The following is a 16,962-nucleotide window of genomic DNA, read 5'->3' as shown; positions in this document are numbered from 1 at the left end:
GAGTAAATACCCCGTTAAAATTCAGGCTAATTAATTCGGTACATCAACCTATAACTAAAACATCCTTGGGACCAGGATTTCAAAAATCCACAATGTTTGAATAGTTTCAAAAATAAATAGCATATTATAGTATTAGAAGTCCTGGCTATAGCAACCAGACAAGAGAAAGAAATCAAAGGGATCCAAATTGGATCCAAAAAACTGGAAAAGAAGGACTCAAACTATCACTATTTGCAGATGGCATAATAATATACTTAGAAGACCCTAAAGAGTCTACATAAAAAAGCTCCTAATAATAACAAACCAATATAGCAAAGTGTCCAGGTACAAACTTGATACACAAAAACCAGTCGCATTATTATATATACAAAGAATGAAACAGAGTGAAAAAGCAATCAAGAAATCCATCCCATTTAAAAGAGTATCCAAAAACATCAGGTATCTGGAGCCAGTTTAACAAAAGACATGGGATATCCCTACCGTGATAGCTTTAAATCACTTCAGAAGGAGATAGAGGGGGATGTCGTGCGGCCAGCCTGTCAACCTGTACCCGCTGGGCACGTTCATCAGAAGCCTAATGACACCGTCAGGCTTCCTGATATTCCAAAACTGTCACTGTGCCTCTGGCCAGACCCCAGCAACTGAAGACTAAGTTTCCAGAGAGATTAATCTGTAAATCTCCAAAAGTTAGGTTTCTAGGAGCCATGCCCACAAACCACCTGCAGCTCAGCTAAACAAACTCATTTATGGGCCTCGATTCAGAGACCCATAAATAGATCTCGAAAGAGATCCAAAGCCACAGTTAATCTCGGACCTGCTGAGGGCTGAACAGACTGGAGCAAGTCGGAGGGACCAGATCAGCCTGATGCCCACACAAGCAGAGCCCCCTTGCTTCCACAATCCAAAACTGCCACCATGCCCCCAGTTGGACTCTACCATCTCAGGACACAGCTCACTGAGAGAGATTCTGCTGAAAATTCAGGTCTGTGGATCTTGTGACTAAAATCTCCGGGCTTTCTCAGGGTGGGGAGGGGCTACCTCCCCCCACCTCCCTGTACTTCCGGAAGCCTCAATAGTCAACATGCACACTCAAAGCGGCCACACAGCTAAAAAAGCTTCCAGCCTTACCTTATCAATAAAAATACTGACCACCCTGAACACTAACACAATGACCTCTTAGTACCTGTACTGCAAACAATGAATGCTCAAAAGAAGAGAGAGAAAGGAAAAAAGTGCCTGCCATAGAGACAAGCTGGGTAGGGGTAGGGAGAAGGGGGGAAAGAGGGTGTTGGGGGATGGCAGGAGTGAAACAGAGGACACTGGTGGTGGGAAATGTACACTGGTGAAGGGACGGGTATTGGATCATTGTATGACTGATCAGTCATGAACAGCTCTGGAAAAATATCTCATGCTCATGAATTGGAAAATCAATTATTATTAAAATTACTATCCTACCTAAGTTATTATAAAGATTCAATGCACTCCCCATCCAAATTTAGATAACATTCTTCCAGGATCTATAAAAATCAGTAATAAAGTTTGTATGATCTCAGAAAAGACGGTGACTAGTCAGAACTGTAATGAAAAAATAATAAATTGGGGGTATTTCATAGCCTAATTTGGAACTATATTATAAAGCTATAGTAACCAAAACTGAATGGTATCGGAATAAAGATACACCCTCTGATCAATGGGTCAAAATCGAATACTCTTTGACAAAAACCCATATATATGTATATGGGCAGTTAATTTTCAATAAAGGAAATGAGAACATAAAATGGTGTAAAGGTATCTTCTTCAACAAATGGTGATAGGAAAATTGGATAACTACATGTGAGAAATTAAAGCTGGATCCATATCTTTCACCTCACACAAAAGTCAATTCAAAGCAGATCAAAGACCTTGAGAGCCAGTCAGAAATTACTAAGTACATTGAAAAATATGGGCAAAACAATTTGAGATTTGGACCTTAAAGGTGCTTTCAGTGACCTGGTACCACTGGCAAAGGCAACTACATCAAAAATAAACAAATAGAATAACAGAAAGTTAAAGAGCTGTGGCATAGCAAATAAAACACACAAAAACACGGGCTAAAACTAAACGACAGCTAACTGAATGGGGGAAAAAAATATTTGCAGTCAACACATCAAATAGAGGCTTGATATGCAGGATATATAAAATAGTCACAAAGATCAGCAAGAAGAAATTCAAAAACCCCATCAACAACAAATGGGGAGAGGAAACGAGTAGACACTTCTCAGAGGAAGACAGGCAGATGGCCAGTAGGCACATGACAAAATGCTCAGCATCACTTATCATCAGAGAAATCCAAATCAAGACGACAATGAGATACCATCTCACACCAGTGAGAAAGGCACATATCAAAAATAGTAGGAACAATCTGTGTCGGTGGGAATGTGGTGAAAAAGGAACTCTTATCCAATGCCTGTGGGAATGTTGAGTGGTACAAGGCCTGTGGAAAACAGTATAGGGAGTTCTCAGTAAACTAGGAATTGAACTGCCACGACCCAGCAATTCCACTTTGGGGCATCTATCCCTAGGATATAAAAACACTCTCTCAAAGGGACATATGCATACCATTATTCATCACGGCACTCGGTACATTAGCTAAGATCTGGAACCAACCTCAGTGTGCAACGACAGATGAATGGATTATGAAGATGTGGTATAAATATGCAATGGAATACTATGCAGCTGCAAGGAACAATGAAATCATGTAATTTGCTGCAACATGGTTGAGACTGGAAGGTATCATGTTTTGTGAAGTAAGTCAGGACAAAGACAAACAGGATGATCTCTCTTATCTGTGGAACACAGAATACTGGGTGAGGAAATGCATCGTGGTAAATGAGGGATGCTTAAATCATGCGCGACCCCAGTGTTTACAGAGGAGTCAGAGAAGGACAGAAATCTAGGGGGCGGAAGAAGAGAACAAGAAGTAATGGGTCAGCAGGCATCAGGGCACCAGTGATAATGAGGGAGGGTAGAGTCACACTCAAAACACAGATTCAACAAACCAAAAACATGAGATCTAAGTAGCTACCAGTGAAACACTGTAAATGTGCCTGTCAAGTTGACAGGTGGGGGAGGGTGGGGGTTGGGATGGGGAGGGAATCTCGGAACACTGGTGGAGGGAAGCTGATGCTGGTAGAGGGATTGCTGTAGAATTATTGTATGCCTAAAACACAATCATCAGTAACTTTGTAAACCATGGTTCTTTTAAACAAAAATTTTACAATAAATAACATGTTAGACCCGGGAAAATACTTAGCAGAAGTGGCTGGGAACAATCCAGAGGCTGTCTTTTCATACTCCTTTTGCTTTTTGAGTACTTTTAATCTGTGTTGGCTACCAAATCTAGGTTTACCCCAAATAAAACATTGCTACTAGGACGTGGAGAAAAGACTCAACTAGCCCACTTCCACAAACACTGTGAATTGCTGCATCTCTCAGGCCTGCCTTGTTTGAGTACACGAATACACTTGACTGCACCTTCCTGAACATAAACATAATTTATTACTTCCATGAAACATACTCATGGTACTTACTATATATAAGGATATCCTCTAAGATCTGTCCCTACAAGTGGAGGTCTGAGACATAATGTATGGGTAGTTTCATCGCTCAATTCTTCATTAAGATACAATTCATGCAGATTAAAACACAGTTGTGAAAGTAATGCACTTTAATTATAAAACTGAAAACCAGACATTTCTTAAAAACACAATTAAGTATTGTCATTTTGCTAATATTGCTGGTAAATTAAGTTTTGTTTTTGTTGGGGTTTTTTTTTGTTTGTTTCTTTTTGGTTTTTCTTTGCTTCTTGGGTCACACCCAGCGATGCTCAGGGGTTACTCCTGGCTCTGTACTCAGGAATTACTCCTAGCGGTGCTCGGGGGACCATATGGGATGCTGGGAATCGAACCCAGATTGGCCACATGCAAGGCAAATGCACTACCCGCTGTGCTATTGCCCCAGGCCCTAAATTACAGTTTTATGAAGAAAAAAATAGCTTTTCCAAACTTGTTCCTAGCAGTCAATTGTACTTATTTATTTAGGTTTGGGGGCCATATTCAGAAGTGCTCAGAGCTTACTCCTAGTGATGCTTGGGACCATATGAGATGCCAGGGATCAAATCGGATTGGCTATGTGCAAGGCAAGCACACTAAAACCTGAATTCTAAAAGAACTTTAACCCTCAAACCATTTTAATTATCTTAGATTTCTAATGTGAACCAAGTTTCTCATAACCCAAATACCAAGGAAATATTTAGATGATTTTGTATTGATTAGTCTGGAAGCCTATTGACTATGTTTATTTAATCCAGAAATACCATTTTTAGCCACCTAAACAAAATTCAAGACACCACTGAGTAACCTACCTTTTTTAATTAGCTAAACACCCTCAGACCACATTGGCACATCACTGTATCACTGTCACTGTCATCCCGTTGCTCATCGATTTGCTTGAGCGGGCACCAGTAACGTCTCCATTGTGAGATTGTTGTTACTGTTTTTGGCTTATCGAATACGCTACGGTAGCTTGCCGGGCTCTGCCGTGCGGGCGAGATACTCTCGGTAGCTTGCACTCGGACTTAAATGTTCAGTTGCTATCTAGGAGAACTGTGGTCTCAGTAACACTTGTAGGCAATAGAGTCAGGTGATGTTGCTTGGTTAAGCCAAAAATACTTATGTTCAAATAACAAAAACCTCAGCTTTAAATGGCACGCACATAAACCTGGATTAAACACCAACCATTCTTTTTTTTTTTTTTTTTTGGTTTTTGGGTCATACCCAGCGATGCACAGGGGTTACTCCTAGCTCATGCACTCAGGAGTTGCACCTGGCGGTGCTCGGGGAACCACATGGGATGCTGGGAATCAAACCCGGGTTGGCCATGTACAAGGCAAACGCCCTACCCGCTGTGCTATTGCTCCAGCCCCTAAACACCAATCATTCTTAATCACGGTTTAAATGTGATAACCAAAAAAAAAAAAAAAAAAAAAATTAAATGCCCTGCAAAAGTGCCTCACAACCTAACTAATGCAAAACTTAAAAGTTTTAAACTTTTTGATAATGCCAATAAGACCCCCAGGAAAAGAAAATGCTGCGGTGGTACTTGGAATATCAGTGTTTGCAACAGACGGACTATTAAGAATGGTGTGGTTTTCTATTTTTCCATAGCAGTTTCATTAACTTTTTTTTTTTTTAGTAAAGTTTAAAAATCTGACACTACCTGTCCACATAGAAGGGGAAACAAAACTTGGTCAAAGTCTGTAGAACTTCCTGTGGAGAGAAAGAGAGAGAATTTACACATCCAGTGGGAGCAATAAATCTAACATTGAGCACAGCAAACAATCGAGTAACTTCACCCTCAAGAACAAGGAGACAGATGAAGAAATATGGGCTTTATCAATTACATGGGAGGAGTACCAGGCAGTCAATCATGAGAAATAATAAACATGATCAAACTTCATTAAAAATGAAAAATTAATCAAGAATCACACATGGGCAAGCAGCGGGAGCCGGGCAGGAAGGCTCTGAGGGGAGGGAGGTGGCGGGGCTGCTGAGTGTTAACACCCCTCCAGGGACCGTCTCCAGCCTGACCATATGGATCAGAGTGAATAACACCGAGCCACATGGGTTTGGCCTGGCAGGGCCTCGGTTGCTGGCACCGGTTCTGCCTGTTACCTAGGAACAGAGGGGGCCGGATTAGACAAGGCTTCCTGGCTTCAATAGGCCAAATCACGAGCCGAATAGAAAGCCAACGTGGAGATAACTGTCCCTGAACATTATCAACTACACTGTTTCGGGAGTTTCAAACTTCATTTTTACTTGCTTTTGAAAGAGATTGCCATTTCGGGCATAAATTCATTTTGTGGCCAAATTGCGCAGTTTTAAGGAACACTATTTTTAGTTAAATGCCATTATCATAATTGGATACACTTACCTGCCTGTAATTGATGACAATCCAAAGCAAACTACCACAGTGAATGTCTTTTTATAAATATGTAGGTACACGAAAGCATGTACATTATTCAGGAGAAGTATACACAAGAGAATGACAGGAAGCAGAGTGACAGTTCAAAGAATTATTCAGAAAACAACCTTCTTAAATTAAGAAAACTATACATAAAGCACAATCTAACTGTGATGTGTGATTCTTCCTAATAGACACATTTCATTAGGAATGAAACATATAGAAAGAAAGCTAAACACGTACACGATAAATACACAAACAAGAATTGTTTCCTTCACAGAAATGTCCTCTAACTTGACTTCTTTTAATCGCACACTTCCCAGTTGCTGCCTGTCATAAGTTCAAGACCAATATTATAGCTTTTAAGTCTTCCTTTCCTGCATTTAACTCCTGAAAAATCCCAACTTCAGGACAAAAATGAAAAACACACTTTTCTGTCACTGAGAAGCTGGTTCAAATTAAAACAAACCTGCCCATTGCAAGTCCTCATTCAAGTGATAAATTAAAGATCAGTTTACAAATGTAGCACTTTCTCTAACCAATAATAATGAATTATCAATGCTAACTGAATGGATGCTTCTCGCTTCATTTATTTTTAAAACCAGTTCTATCATTCAAGAAATAAACCACATCAATCTAATAACCCACTCAATGAAGCAGAAAGCACATTGACTTGCTCTGCCAGAACATATCCCGCCTACATAATTCAATCGGGCATATCCTAGCTTTTAATATTGGTCTGGACTGGAACTATGTATATCACAGCACTGTTAAGGCATGTCATGAATGAACACATGAGTAGGACGCTAAAAACTGAAAGAGTGGATAAGAATACCTCCGCATTTTCCAAGAGGCATTACCACCAATACATTAACGTCCTCATGTGGCATTCAAAACTCCGTACCCTCTTTTTAGAATTTAAATTGTTTTAAATATTTCAACAAACTGCACTAGCTGATAAAGAATCAGAAGCAAAAACATAAGCAACTGATCTGAACATAGTGTTATTATGAGGCACATCAGGTCATCGAAGTCATTGTCTAATAATGCCTGCATTTTAATTATAAAATGTGCCATAACTCACATACACAACTCTCATGACTTACATGCTCCCTCCCCTGCCTGAAAAAAATTCTCACAAATTTCCTTTGACTTCAAGCTTCCAAGACCACCAAGCCTCTCTTGAGCTCTGTATATAAACGAAGGAAACATTCTTTTAAACCCAGTACCAAGGGCTCCCTCCCTGGCCATACGAGTTGCAAAGACGGCTCTTCTTTGACCCTCTGAGTTACAGGTGTAGAAACGCTTCTCTAGTCTGTGTTGGAGTGGAACTGCCAAAAGACCTCAAAATTTTTTAGAGAAAGGACCCCTGTGGCTCTGAAAAAGCACTGTGCTCTAAAGCAGAGTCAAAGGCATCTAATATGCCCAACTTACGACTCACCACACTCTCGCAACTAGTTATCACTTTCCAATGTCAAGAGTAATAACCAACCACGAACTTGCCTGTCAGATACTATTAGAACAAACATCAAAATACCCAACGTAAGTTGAGTACAACTCACTTCCCAGGAGCCGACCTTCTTACCCAAGAAAAGAGTGATAAGTCTAATTAAGCAAGAGGGAGGGGGAAGGGAGGAGGAGGAGGAGGGAGAAGAGGCAAACATAGGTCCGTGTTTGTGCATTACAATCTGTTTCTTCATGTTTGCAATACTACAAGAGCTTGATATTCCAATTTTAGTCACACAAGACGGTGGTGTGCTGTCAGAGAAGAAGACCAAAATGAGCATCTACTCAGTGGTAGGTATATTCACACATTATCTCAACCACAACTTAACAAAAAAAAAAAATCGACTCTGGAAGAAAAAGAAAAATTGACTTCTTAGTTTGGGAAGTAGAGAACAAAAGGGGGGAAAAAAGGAAGGGAAAACTGAGCAGAGCTTCTCATAAATAAAAGTTGCTGAAATAAAACCACATGTCTTCATGCTGGTATGTTCACTATGTACAAACATTTAACTACCTTTCCAAAGAAAACCACCACTAACTGAATATGAAAGGTACCCGGCTCCAGGAGAAGGGACTTGAAAATGCTGATTTACATATGCTTAAAGCATTCTATTGATAGCAGGCTGCTTCAATATTAACTTTGCTGAAAGAAAAAAGTGCATTAACAACCCCCCCCCTTTTTTTTTTCTTCCTGGAACCTATAGTTTTGGCAAGGGAACTAACTTCCTTGGAGATCGTAATTTTCCTGTTTCACTTCCCTCTTTCTCAAGCCTACACAAGCTCTTTCAGGCAACCAACCTCAGCCACTGCCATATAAATCAGATCTTCAAGAAGCACTGCAGCTGATGAAATGCAAATGATCTCATTGCTGAGGCAGGAGGTGGGGGAGCTCCTGCCAGCTCTCCAGATCAATTCCCAAGTTTATATTTTCACAAATCTCTTTATGTACAGTTTGATTTTTTTTTTAACATTTTAATGAGCAAAAATAAAATAAAATTGCAACGTGAATCTACAGAAGCGAGTCACCCCAGTTAAAGTGCAGGGCATGAACTGGGTCCCAGGGGGAAGCCAGTCCACCATGTCACCACTGGCTTTAGGACATTCGCCACCTGGTTCCAGGTCCCTAGGTTCCAACTCCTTTCATAATCAAAACGCTGCTGACATTATAAACCCCAGACGGTTTTCTAAAATCCCTCCCAATCAATATATCCAACACATAACTTATTGGAGACAGCACTGAGCTCATTGATTAAGGTGAGTTCAGGAGCAAAGTTTTCAAAATAAATGAGACAAGCATACAGCATTCAACCCCTTTGTGTCACCAGGCAATTTATGAAACAGGCAGTTTCCAAAAGGGGCCGTTCTTGATAGCAAAATACACACTTCAAACGTGGGAAGGAGTGCAGAGGAGGCAGGGCGAGTACAGGGGCAGACGGCGCACTACCCTTTGGGCTGTGCATGTATTAAACAGCAGGCTGCACCGTGTAGGGGAAATAAATGCAACATCTACAACAGTCTGCCCATGAGGAAACACTGAGTGCCAGAGATGCAGCAAAAGAGAAGACTGCACCATCCCGTGCTGCATTTTCTTGCAAATAAAAATCAGAACTGAGGGCCAGAGAGATAGCACAGCGAGTAGGGTGCTTGCCTTGTATGTGGCTGACCTGGGTTCAACCCCTGCACCCAAACCTGGTCCCCAGCGCCCTGCAAGGAGTGAGGAGTGATCCCTTTATTCTTGGCTCTGCAAGCCAGTTGTGCTCCCCCTTGCCCCAACACACACACACACACACACACACACACAATCACAAGTGAACTCCAGGTTCATCTCTCCATTGTCTTTGGATTCCTCTTACCCAGTGTGAATTCTCACTGAGCTTAGAGGGCCCATCAGAAGAATACACTCCAATCTGGGGAAAGGTAAAGAGTGCTCTGCTAAACTAGAACCCTTTCCTTAAAAACCTGGTCGTGTTTTTTGAATTTACCGTATTAATACCAATAGAATCCAATCGAGAAGCAAAACGTGGAAAACTAAAGGCACTGCAATTAACTGGAATTAGTAATGATGAGCAGGCTAGACCAATTCACCCTAAATTTAGGATGCAGGCTCAGGGAGTGGGAGAGATCCCACAACCGCCATGGGTTCAGATGTCAAAGACTTTGTTTTCATTGCTGCACTGAAACCTGTAAACAAAAATTAGTTGTCTTTGGCAGATGAAAATAACTGACAGTCAGATGCAGACCTCCACCCCCTAGAAATCAGTGCCATCTGAAAGACAAAAGCGCAGGCTGATTATAATGTCCACTGGGGTTCCCGAATGTTGGGCAAGGAGGCACGTTCTCAATAGTTCAAAGGAAAACAAAAATGTGTGCAGGAAAACATTTAAATAAAGGAGAGATCAGCTCTTGCTTGGATGAATGTGTGTATTTGAAGATGTGTTCAGCCAGAGCTGCCTCTTTGTACCTTGCTGGGAAAGCCTGTGCAATCTACCTTTGTCCAAGAAGAGGAAGGAGGGGGAGTGAGGGGGGGTTGGGGCGCTGAGGGAATGTTTTTCTGGGTTTCTTGTATCTAATTTATTTGTTCATCTCAAAATGTAGATGTGTGATGTAGAGATCAGGGGCACTCAGACCCCTGAAACCCTCGAATTCAGCATTTAAAACATCCTCATGGCACGAGGGAAATACTGACCCCCTAGTCCGGCCACTGAGATCACTGCAGCGGACTTGAAAAGAAAAGCCTTTGATGGATGATCTTGAAATTCCAGTTGGGCGTTCAAATACAGAACGCATGCGAAATCCAAACGTCCAAAGAGCGAGCACAATTTCCACTTTCAGTCATTTCAAGTTCGAATCGGGGTCTCCAAGTGAAAGCAAACTCCGGTCTTAATACTTCTGATTAGGAAGGGCATGACAGAATAGCAAGATGTTCTTGGAAGCCTAATTAGCACCAAGTTCAAGAATGTTTGATCAGAAATTCCCAAAATATAAAAGCAGGAATTATAAATTCTTTCTTCCGTCACTGTAAATGTCAAATTAAATCCAAAATCCATATGATGGTTACAAGCAAACTTTTTAGGGGAGGTTTTGTTTTTCCCAGTGAGAGGGAGCTTTGAATGAGGGATTTTACAGGCAGGCTTTTCAGCACACATAAAAGCTGGGTCACGTTTCAAACGACACTGCTCAGACTAGAGTCACCTGCCTTTCTTTGGGACATTTCAATATTTACTCCCAGTTTATTATATAAACTTTAGTTAATCTTGAATTATGTTTATAAAAATTATACTGATTTTTAGACCATCTTAATATACACATTCAGGGTTGTGATTTGAGATAAAAATTACAGGAAGTAGAAATTCATCATGGCTGTAACATGTTTTATGTAAATTTTACATCTAAATTGTCAGGGACACTAATCACATAAATCAACTTCTGATAATAGCAGGAGAGCTTCTTCTAAAAAGTACTTTCTCATCTGAAATAAAAAAAAAATAGCAGACTTTAAAAGAAAAAAAAAATCTCCATCATCTTTTGCATCCCTTCCTTTCTTCGAAAATCTCAAAGTTGCTTCCCAATTACAATATTATAAAACATCCTCTGTTGTAAACCCTCCACAAAAGAGGTTGAAAATGAGAGGGTTGTACTTCTGTGGGCCATGGTAAGCCAATAAATGTCTTGCTATGTGTCTCAAGTACTTCCCAACAAACAAATGGTGTGCGGGGAGCCCGTGGATTAGCCTCCCATGAGCAGAAATAGAAATGCTTGGAGTTAATGCGATCACCCTAAAACAGCTTGCCTTGTTCATTTCTGAGAGCATTTAAAAGTCCATTTGGGGGCACTGATGATACCAACAGACCTAAAAGGAAGGTGGGGGGATGGGAGTAGGGGGTGGCGGTCGGAAGGTGACAGATACTGGTGGGTTCCTGAGAGAGAAGGGGCCCACGGTAACGCTGCAGACAGGAAGAACAAACTGGCCCTCAGGAAATACTATTAAAAAAAAAAAAGAGCACTGATAGAAATACTATTTTGTAAGCACATTAAAAGCTGTCAGCTCTTAAACATTTTCAGTGCACACAAAAATGTGCACAGATGGACAACTTTCCTACTCACATTAGTCTGGGAAGAAAAAAAAAATCTTTCATTATCAAGCTCAAAGTCCTTGAATTTTTTAAACTTAATTGTGCCTCTATTTCTTAGAATTCACACCCCAAGGCCAGAGCTTCCTGCCGCCAGGCCTTCCCATCTGACTCGGGCATTACTCGGGAGGAGGCTCCCAGCCTCCCCCAGGTCTCCGGCCGGCTCCAACACACGAGGAAGCAGTCGATAATGGGCCCGGGCTGAATTCGCGGCTCCTCTGGGGACGCGAGCCGAGCAGATGTGATAAAAACTCTGTCAGAGAAGTGGCTCTAGTTTGTGCCTTAATGACAACTTAAACCTCTAAACCAATATAACCAAAGGACTAACAGAACCGGCTGTTACCTCTCTCTGCTGCCAATCTTCAAATATTTCTGAACTAAATTAGCACCTCTACCCACAACATCCCCTGCCACCCCACCAAACCCATTCTCATCTTAAAAGATAAATGAACTCAGCAAAACTCGGCGGCAACATGAGTGTCTGAGCTCTGTGTGTGTGTATGTGTGCGTGTGCGTGTATGTGTGTGTGTTGTCTCTGTGAAGTAATTAAGCCAAGCGCTTATTTCATGTGGTCTGTATCTTCCCAGTATATTATTGTACCTTCACAGGTCTTAGAGGACTGTCTGTTCCCTTTCCTCTGATCACCACCCTGGTAAACATATTTGCATGTAGAACCGAGAGGCAAACAGCTTCCAGAAAGACCCTGCGGGTCTAAAGATTACTATTAAATATGTTCAACCACAGGAAAGGGAAGTGCCATTCTGAGTTACTAAAACCTTCTCGTTATTAAAATTGATACAGGAGAGACTTTTAAAGCCCTGGGTGGCCGTGCTTTTAACTCGCAAGAACTCTTTGTCTTACCTAATGATATAGCACTAAAAAAATAGATTTCAATGTGTACTTCTGATAACATTTTCTAAATTCTATAATTCAGCCCTCCAATGATGGGGGCTTTCACCGGGTATCTTGAAAGTCTATTCAGAGGAGACTGCATACCCACTTAATCAGCAAGCATTGTTCTGGGGTGCAAGACTTTGTTGTTCAAGACAAGCACCAAAACCTTAAAAAAAAAAAAAGAAAGAAAGAAAGAAAAAAGAAAGAAAGAAGAAGAAGAAGAAAAGAAAAATCCCCTCCCCCTAGCCCCCCCCCCCCCCCAGCACTGGCATAAGTAAAAAGTGATCTTTGTCAGACAAGGACAAATGTATGCAAATCTTTTATAAACATTCACAAACATTTATTTAGCTTTTGAAATGTTGGCCTCATTTGAGAGCACGAAAATGAGGGGGAAGTAGGAAAACGCAAAGGACAGCTTAGAAGCACTACATAAATATTCAGAAGGAAGATTATAGGATTCATGTTAGGCTGTCTTAGGCTTCTCCAAAGTCCACACAGAATAGCGAAGAACAAAACTAACGAGAAGTACAGCAGATGTTAGACAATGCATCAGCCTCTTTTCCTCTCTCACTTGGCTATACTTGGACGCTTTTATATTTTCTTTCAATATGGTTAGGTCATTCAAGGATTCTCCTATAGACTCCGTATTGTGGCTACAGATCTATAAGCTGGAGGTCTGTCAGCTTTCCAAAAGTTCCCAATGAAAAGGCATTATGCAAATGCTACCTCTCTTACCCTCTTTCAGGGGGGAAAAGGGCCTCCAGAATGCAGTCATCGGAGTATTGGAAGCCCCAGCCTTCATTTCTGTAGAGCTGTGTTTGCCTCGGGGCCACGCTGCTTGTTTTGACAGTGGATCCCCCTAGATAGTTGGGATTAGTCGAGCTTGTTTAGATAAACTTGAAATCAAGGCCTTCTCTAGGTAGACAGCGAGATGTAGCTACCGAGCTTCCAGCTGCCTCCTCCTTTCATCCCCAAACAACTGGAGATTCACAGTAGCTATCACAGCCACGGGCTATGGCACATACATAAGTACAAAATTAAAGGCTGCTAAAAGAAGCCTTTGTAAGTCTTAGTGCTAAAATAAGGAATCTGTACTGCTTGGTTTATACAAATGACTCCAGCACGACCAGTATGGAACTGAAATCATCAGTTAACAAGGCACACTGATCAAGGCTCGCAGCCTCCTCGGAGGGACGGTGTCAGAGGCTGTGGATATATCCAACCCGTGCAAGAATCGGCCCTCGTGCAAGAATCGTTGTGGAAAACGGGGGCGGGGGTGGGGGATAATCACCTTTATTTGTCCCGCAACCGAGGATATTAGCCACGGCCAACCACACTGCAAGGAGAGGACAGAAGGATGGAAATCAAGATGTGATGATCTGATTTGTTTTCTTTTGGGGAGGGGGGAAAATTAAGCAACTGATTCCACTGGTCTCACTGAACACCCTCTCTGAGGACAACTGTCTCCTGACAAGGCTCCCATTGCAGACTGCGCGACTCGGAGGTCCTGATGAAAAGGTAGCAGGATGATTCAGAAGTGAACAAACTTAGACAAGATCGGTGGCTGCTCGTTACCAAGACACAGGGCAAGGGAGACACGAAGGAAGTTTTAAAACATACACAATGCAAGTGGTTTTCTCATATCGAATTCTCCAGGCGTTGAATCTTTTGAAAAAAGGAGGTCTCTGGGGGCTACCTAAAGTAAACTGTTTGACTTTACATCTCTGGTTCTAACAAGATGGGGCTCACCGTAGGCTATCTGAAATTAGCCTGAACGCAATGGCGGCAGAACAGGCGGAAATGCCGTCCAGAACTAATCTGAGATGCCACCCACCACTGGCGGTATTCATCCCCTAACCTTTCTGCCAGGCCAAGATAAGCATCTTCCATCACATTCGCTTACACATCAGTCAAAATGGGGTCTCACAATTCAACGCCCAAGACACACAGGACATTCTGGAACTGCAGAATTGATATTTTCCTGTGAAATGTTTAGTTCACTTCCTGTACAACTTACAAATGACCAGCAAACGTTTTCTCTGAAAGGGCCAGAGAGCAAATATTTCCATCATTTGTGGGTCTCTTAAGGTCTATTGCCAACTTCTTTGGGGTTTTATCTCTGTTTTCTAACAACACTTTGAAGAAGAAAAAAAAGTAAAGAAAGAACCATCTTAGTTTGAAGAACATACAAAAACCAACCCAGGAGGAAGCTGGGTCTCGAGTTTGCCAACTCCTAATAGAGAGAGATCCTGGGCACATCACGTAACCCAGCAAATTCAAACAAAGTGTTCACTCCTGCTAGTGGATCCACGGCCTCTGCATTGCTGAGCATTCCCCAGTCTGAGGGCCATTCTGCATACAGGTCTTTCAAAGCACCAGTAAAAGAGAAGACAACCTTTGCTAGTGGTTTTTTTTTTTCTTTATTTTTTCTTTTTGGGTCACACACGGCGATGCACAGGGGTTACTCCTGGCTTTGCACTCAGGAATTACTCCTGGCGGTGCTCGGGGGACCATATGGGATGCTGGGTATCAACCCCAGGTCGGCCACATGCAAGGCAAACGCCCTACCCGCTGTACTGTCGCTTCAGCTCAACCTTTGCTGGTGTTATAGCCGCAAACACTCAAATGCCCAGTGCTTGAGGGGGTGCAGCACCCAGAAAGACGCCAGTCTGTCCTTCTTGCTCCATTCCATTTCCGGTCCCCCTTTTGGTGGCTTTCCCTCAAATCGTTGCTCGAAGACACTTCCTTCCTTCTCCTGAGCCTCCATTTCTCCCTCGATCACTGATCTGCTTATGTTTTAATTCTACTTATCTATGTAAATCGGTGGTCTTCGACCAGCACTCTGCGGATGGCCAGTGCCAGTCTGCAGGGGCAACCGAGGCTGGACACCGCTGGCGAGCTGCACTGGTAAGGACTGGTGACCTCCACACACATTCCCGCGTGCAGATGTTGGAAGGTGGGAGAGCAATGGTGCAAAGTGACTCGAATTGAAACCTCCACCTCTACACTATACAGGGCCCGCCAGTCTGACACCCTTTGATGCCCCAGCTGTTCCGGGCTCAACAGGTCACCAATCCAGATGCGCCACCTAAGGCTGCTGCCCCACCGCCTCGGCTAATCCCTTTCACCCCATCAGAACAAGGAGGAATCTCAGACCAGCACCAGGACCGCAGATGGCAGATGATCCCTTTGTGTGACTGAGACTCAATTATTTGCTGCGCTGGTTGAATTCCAAAATAACTCTGGGAGGAAACACTTCAGCTTCCTGAAGATGTTCCCAAGTTGAAGTAAACACGAAAAATGCCAAGAGAGCCCTCGGCGCCAAGTCCGTCGTCACCATGTCATCTCCAGCCATGGATGCGTCTCTCTAAGCAGGTCAGGGTGCTCAGTGCCAGCCAGCGAGCTAAACCAAGTGGCCTGGACCAGAAAGACAGTACTGCAGCCACGGCGCCTGCCCCGAGTGTGAGTCTCAGCACTGCACGGGGTCCCCCGCGCCCCAGCAGGAGAGAGTCCTGAGTGCGGAGTCAGGAGTAGGCCCTGAGCACAGCCGTGTATGGCCAAGCCAAAAAGTAGATTTAAAAAAAAAAAAAAATTAAAATAGCACTCACTGTCCGTGTGGAGCTTATGGCCTGGGTAGAAAGGCGGGGAAGAGACGAACGAATACACTCACAATGGACACGGTGAGAGAGCGTGCTGGGGCAGGTTCTGTGACAGGGGCCGGGACTTAGATGGGAAGTCGAGAAAAGGAACATCATGAGCTGAGATGAGGGAGAGGAGAAGGTGTCGGCCAAAGATGGGGAAAGTGATGGCTCAGAGAGATAGTAGCAGCGAGAAAAGGAGGGGTGTTCTGATTTTGGGTGCTTGAGCAAGGGCCACCTAAGAAGAGCCCCTGTCACACTGCAGTTTGAAAAGCGGGGCACAGGGGACAGCAGGCGGAAGGGGGCAGTGCCCAGAGGCGGAGGAGGGGCGTGGCAGGCGCCAGAGTGCAGGACCCTCTGGCATACGGGGAACCATGAGCAAGCCCTGTGTCCTCCCTCAGTCTGCGTGTGAGGCCGCTCCGTTCCTCCGTTCACCCTCGCGCCCCCAAGACTCCAGAGTGGGGGTGTCACCGGCTTTCACAGTGAGCTCCCCATCCTGCCCAAGACTGGTGTGCCCGCATCAGTCCTCCCAGGCTCCGTCTGGCCTTCACACTGGACCATCCGCCCAGGACCCAACATGGCCACCGGCGGGCAGAAACCCCGGAGCTTGAAGGAACACCCGAGCCCAACAACCAAAGGAGGGGAGCTTCGGGGGAGCAACAAAGGGACCCCAACAAGCCCGGACATGACCCGCACTGCAGGACTCTGCTCCCCTACACCCGCTGCCTCTGCCGAGTTCCCAGGGCCCACTTCCTGCAGACAGGGGACACAGCGCACGACCCCCTGCTACCATCCTC

At 43.5% G+C, this 16,962-nt stretch overlaps 1 protein-coding gene across 3 annotated transcripts in view; it reads right to left on the bottom strand.

Annotated features, from left to right (window-relative positions):
- DENND1A (DENN domain containing 1A) overlaps window positions 1-16,962 on the bottom strand; it is a 549,524-nt gene that overhangs the window by 335,821 nt on the left and 196,741 nt on the right. For 2 of the 3 annotated variants that reach the window (XM_055143062.1, XM_055143108.1), the window contains one exon: window positions 5,257-5,306. The exons of the other annotated variant lie outside the window; for it this stretch is intronic. In XM_055143062.1, the coding sequence (XP_054999037.1) occupies window positions 5,257-5,306 (50 nt within the window). The remainder of the gene's footprint in view (window positions 1-5,256; window positions 5,307-16,962) is intronic. 3 annotated transcript variants of the gene reach the window in all.

This window comes from Sorex araneus, chromosome 1 (genome assembly GCF_027595985.1).
Source record: "Sorex araneus isolate mSorAra2 chromosome 1, mSorAra2.pri, whole genome shotgun sequence".
NCBI lineage: Eukaryota > Metazoa > Chordata > Mammalia > Eulipotyphla > Soricidae > Sorex > Sorex araneus.
This window is presented reverse-complemented; position numbering and strand designations above follow the sequence as displayed.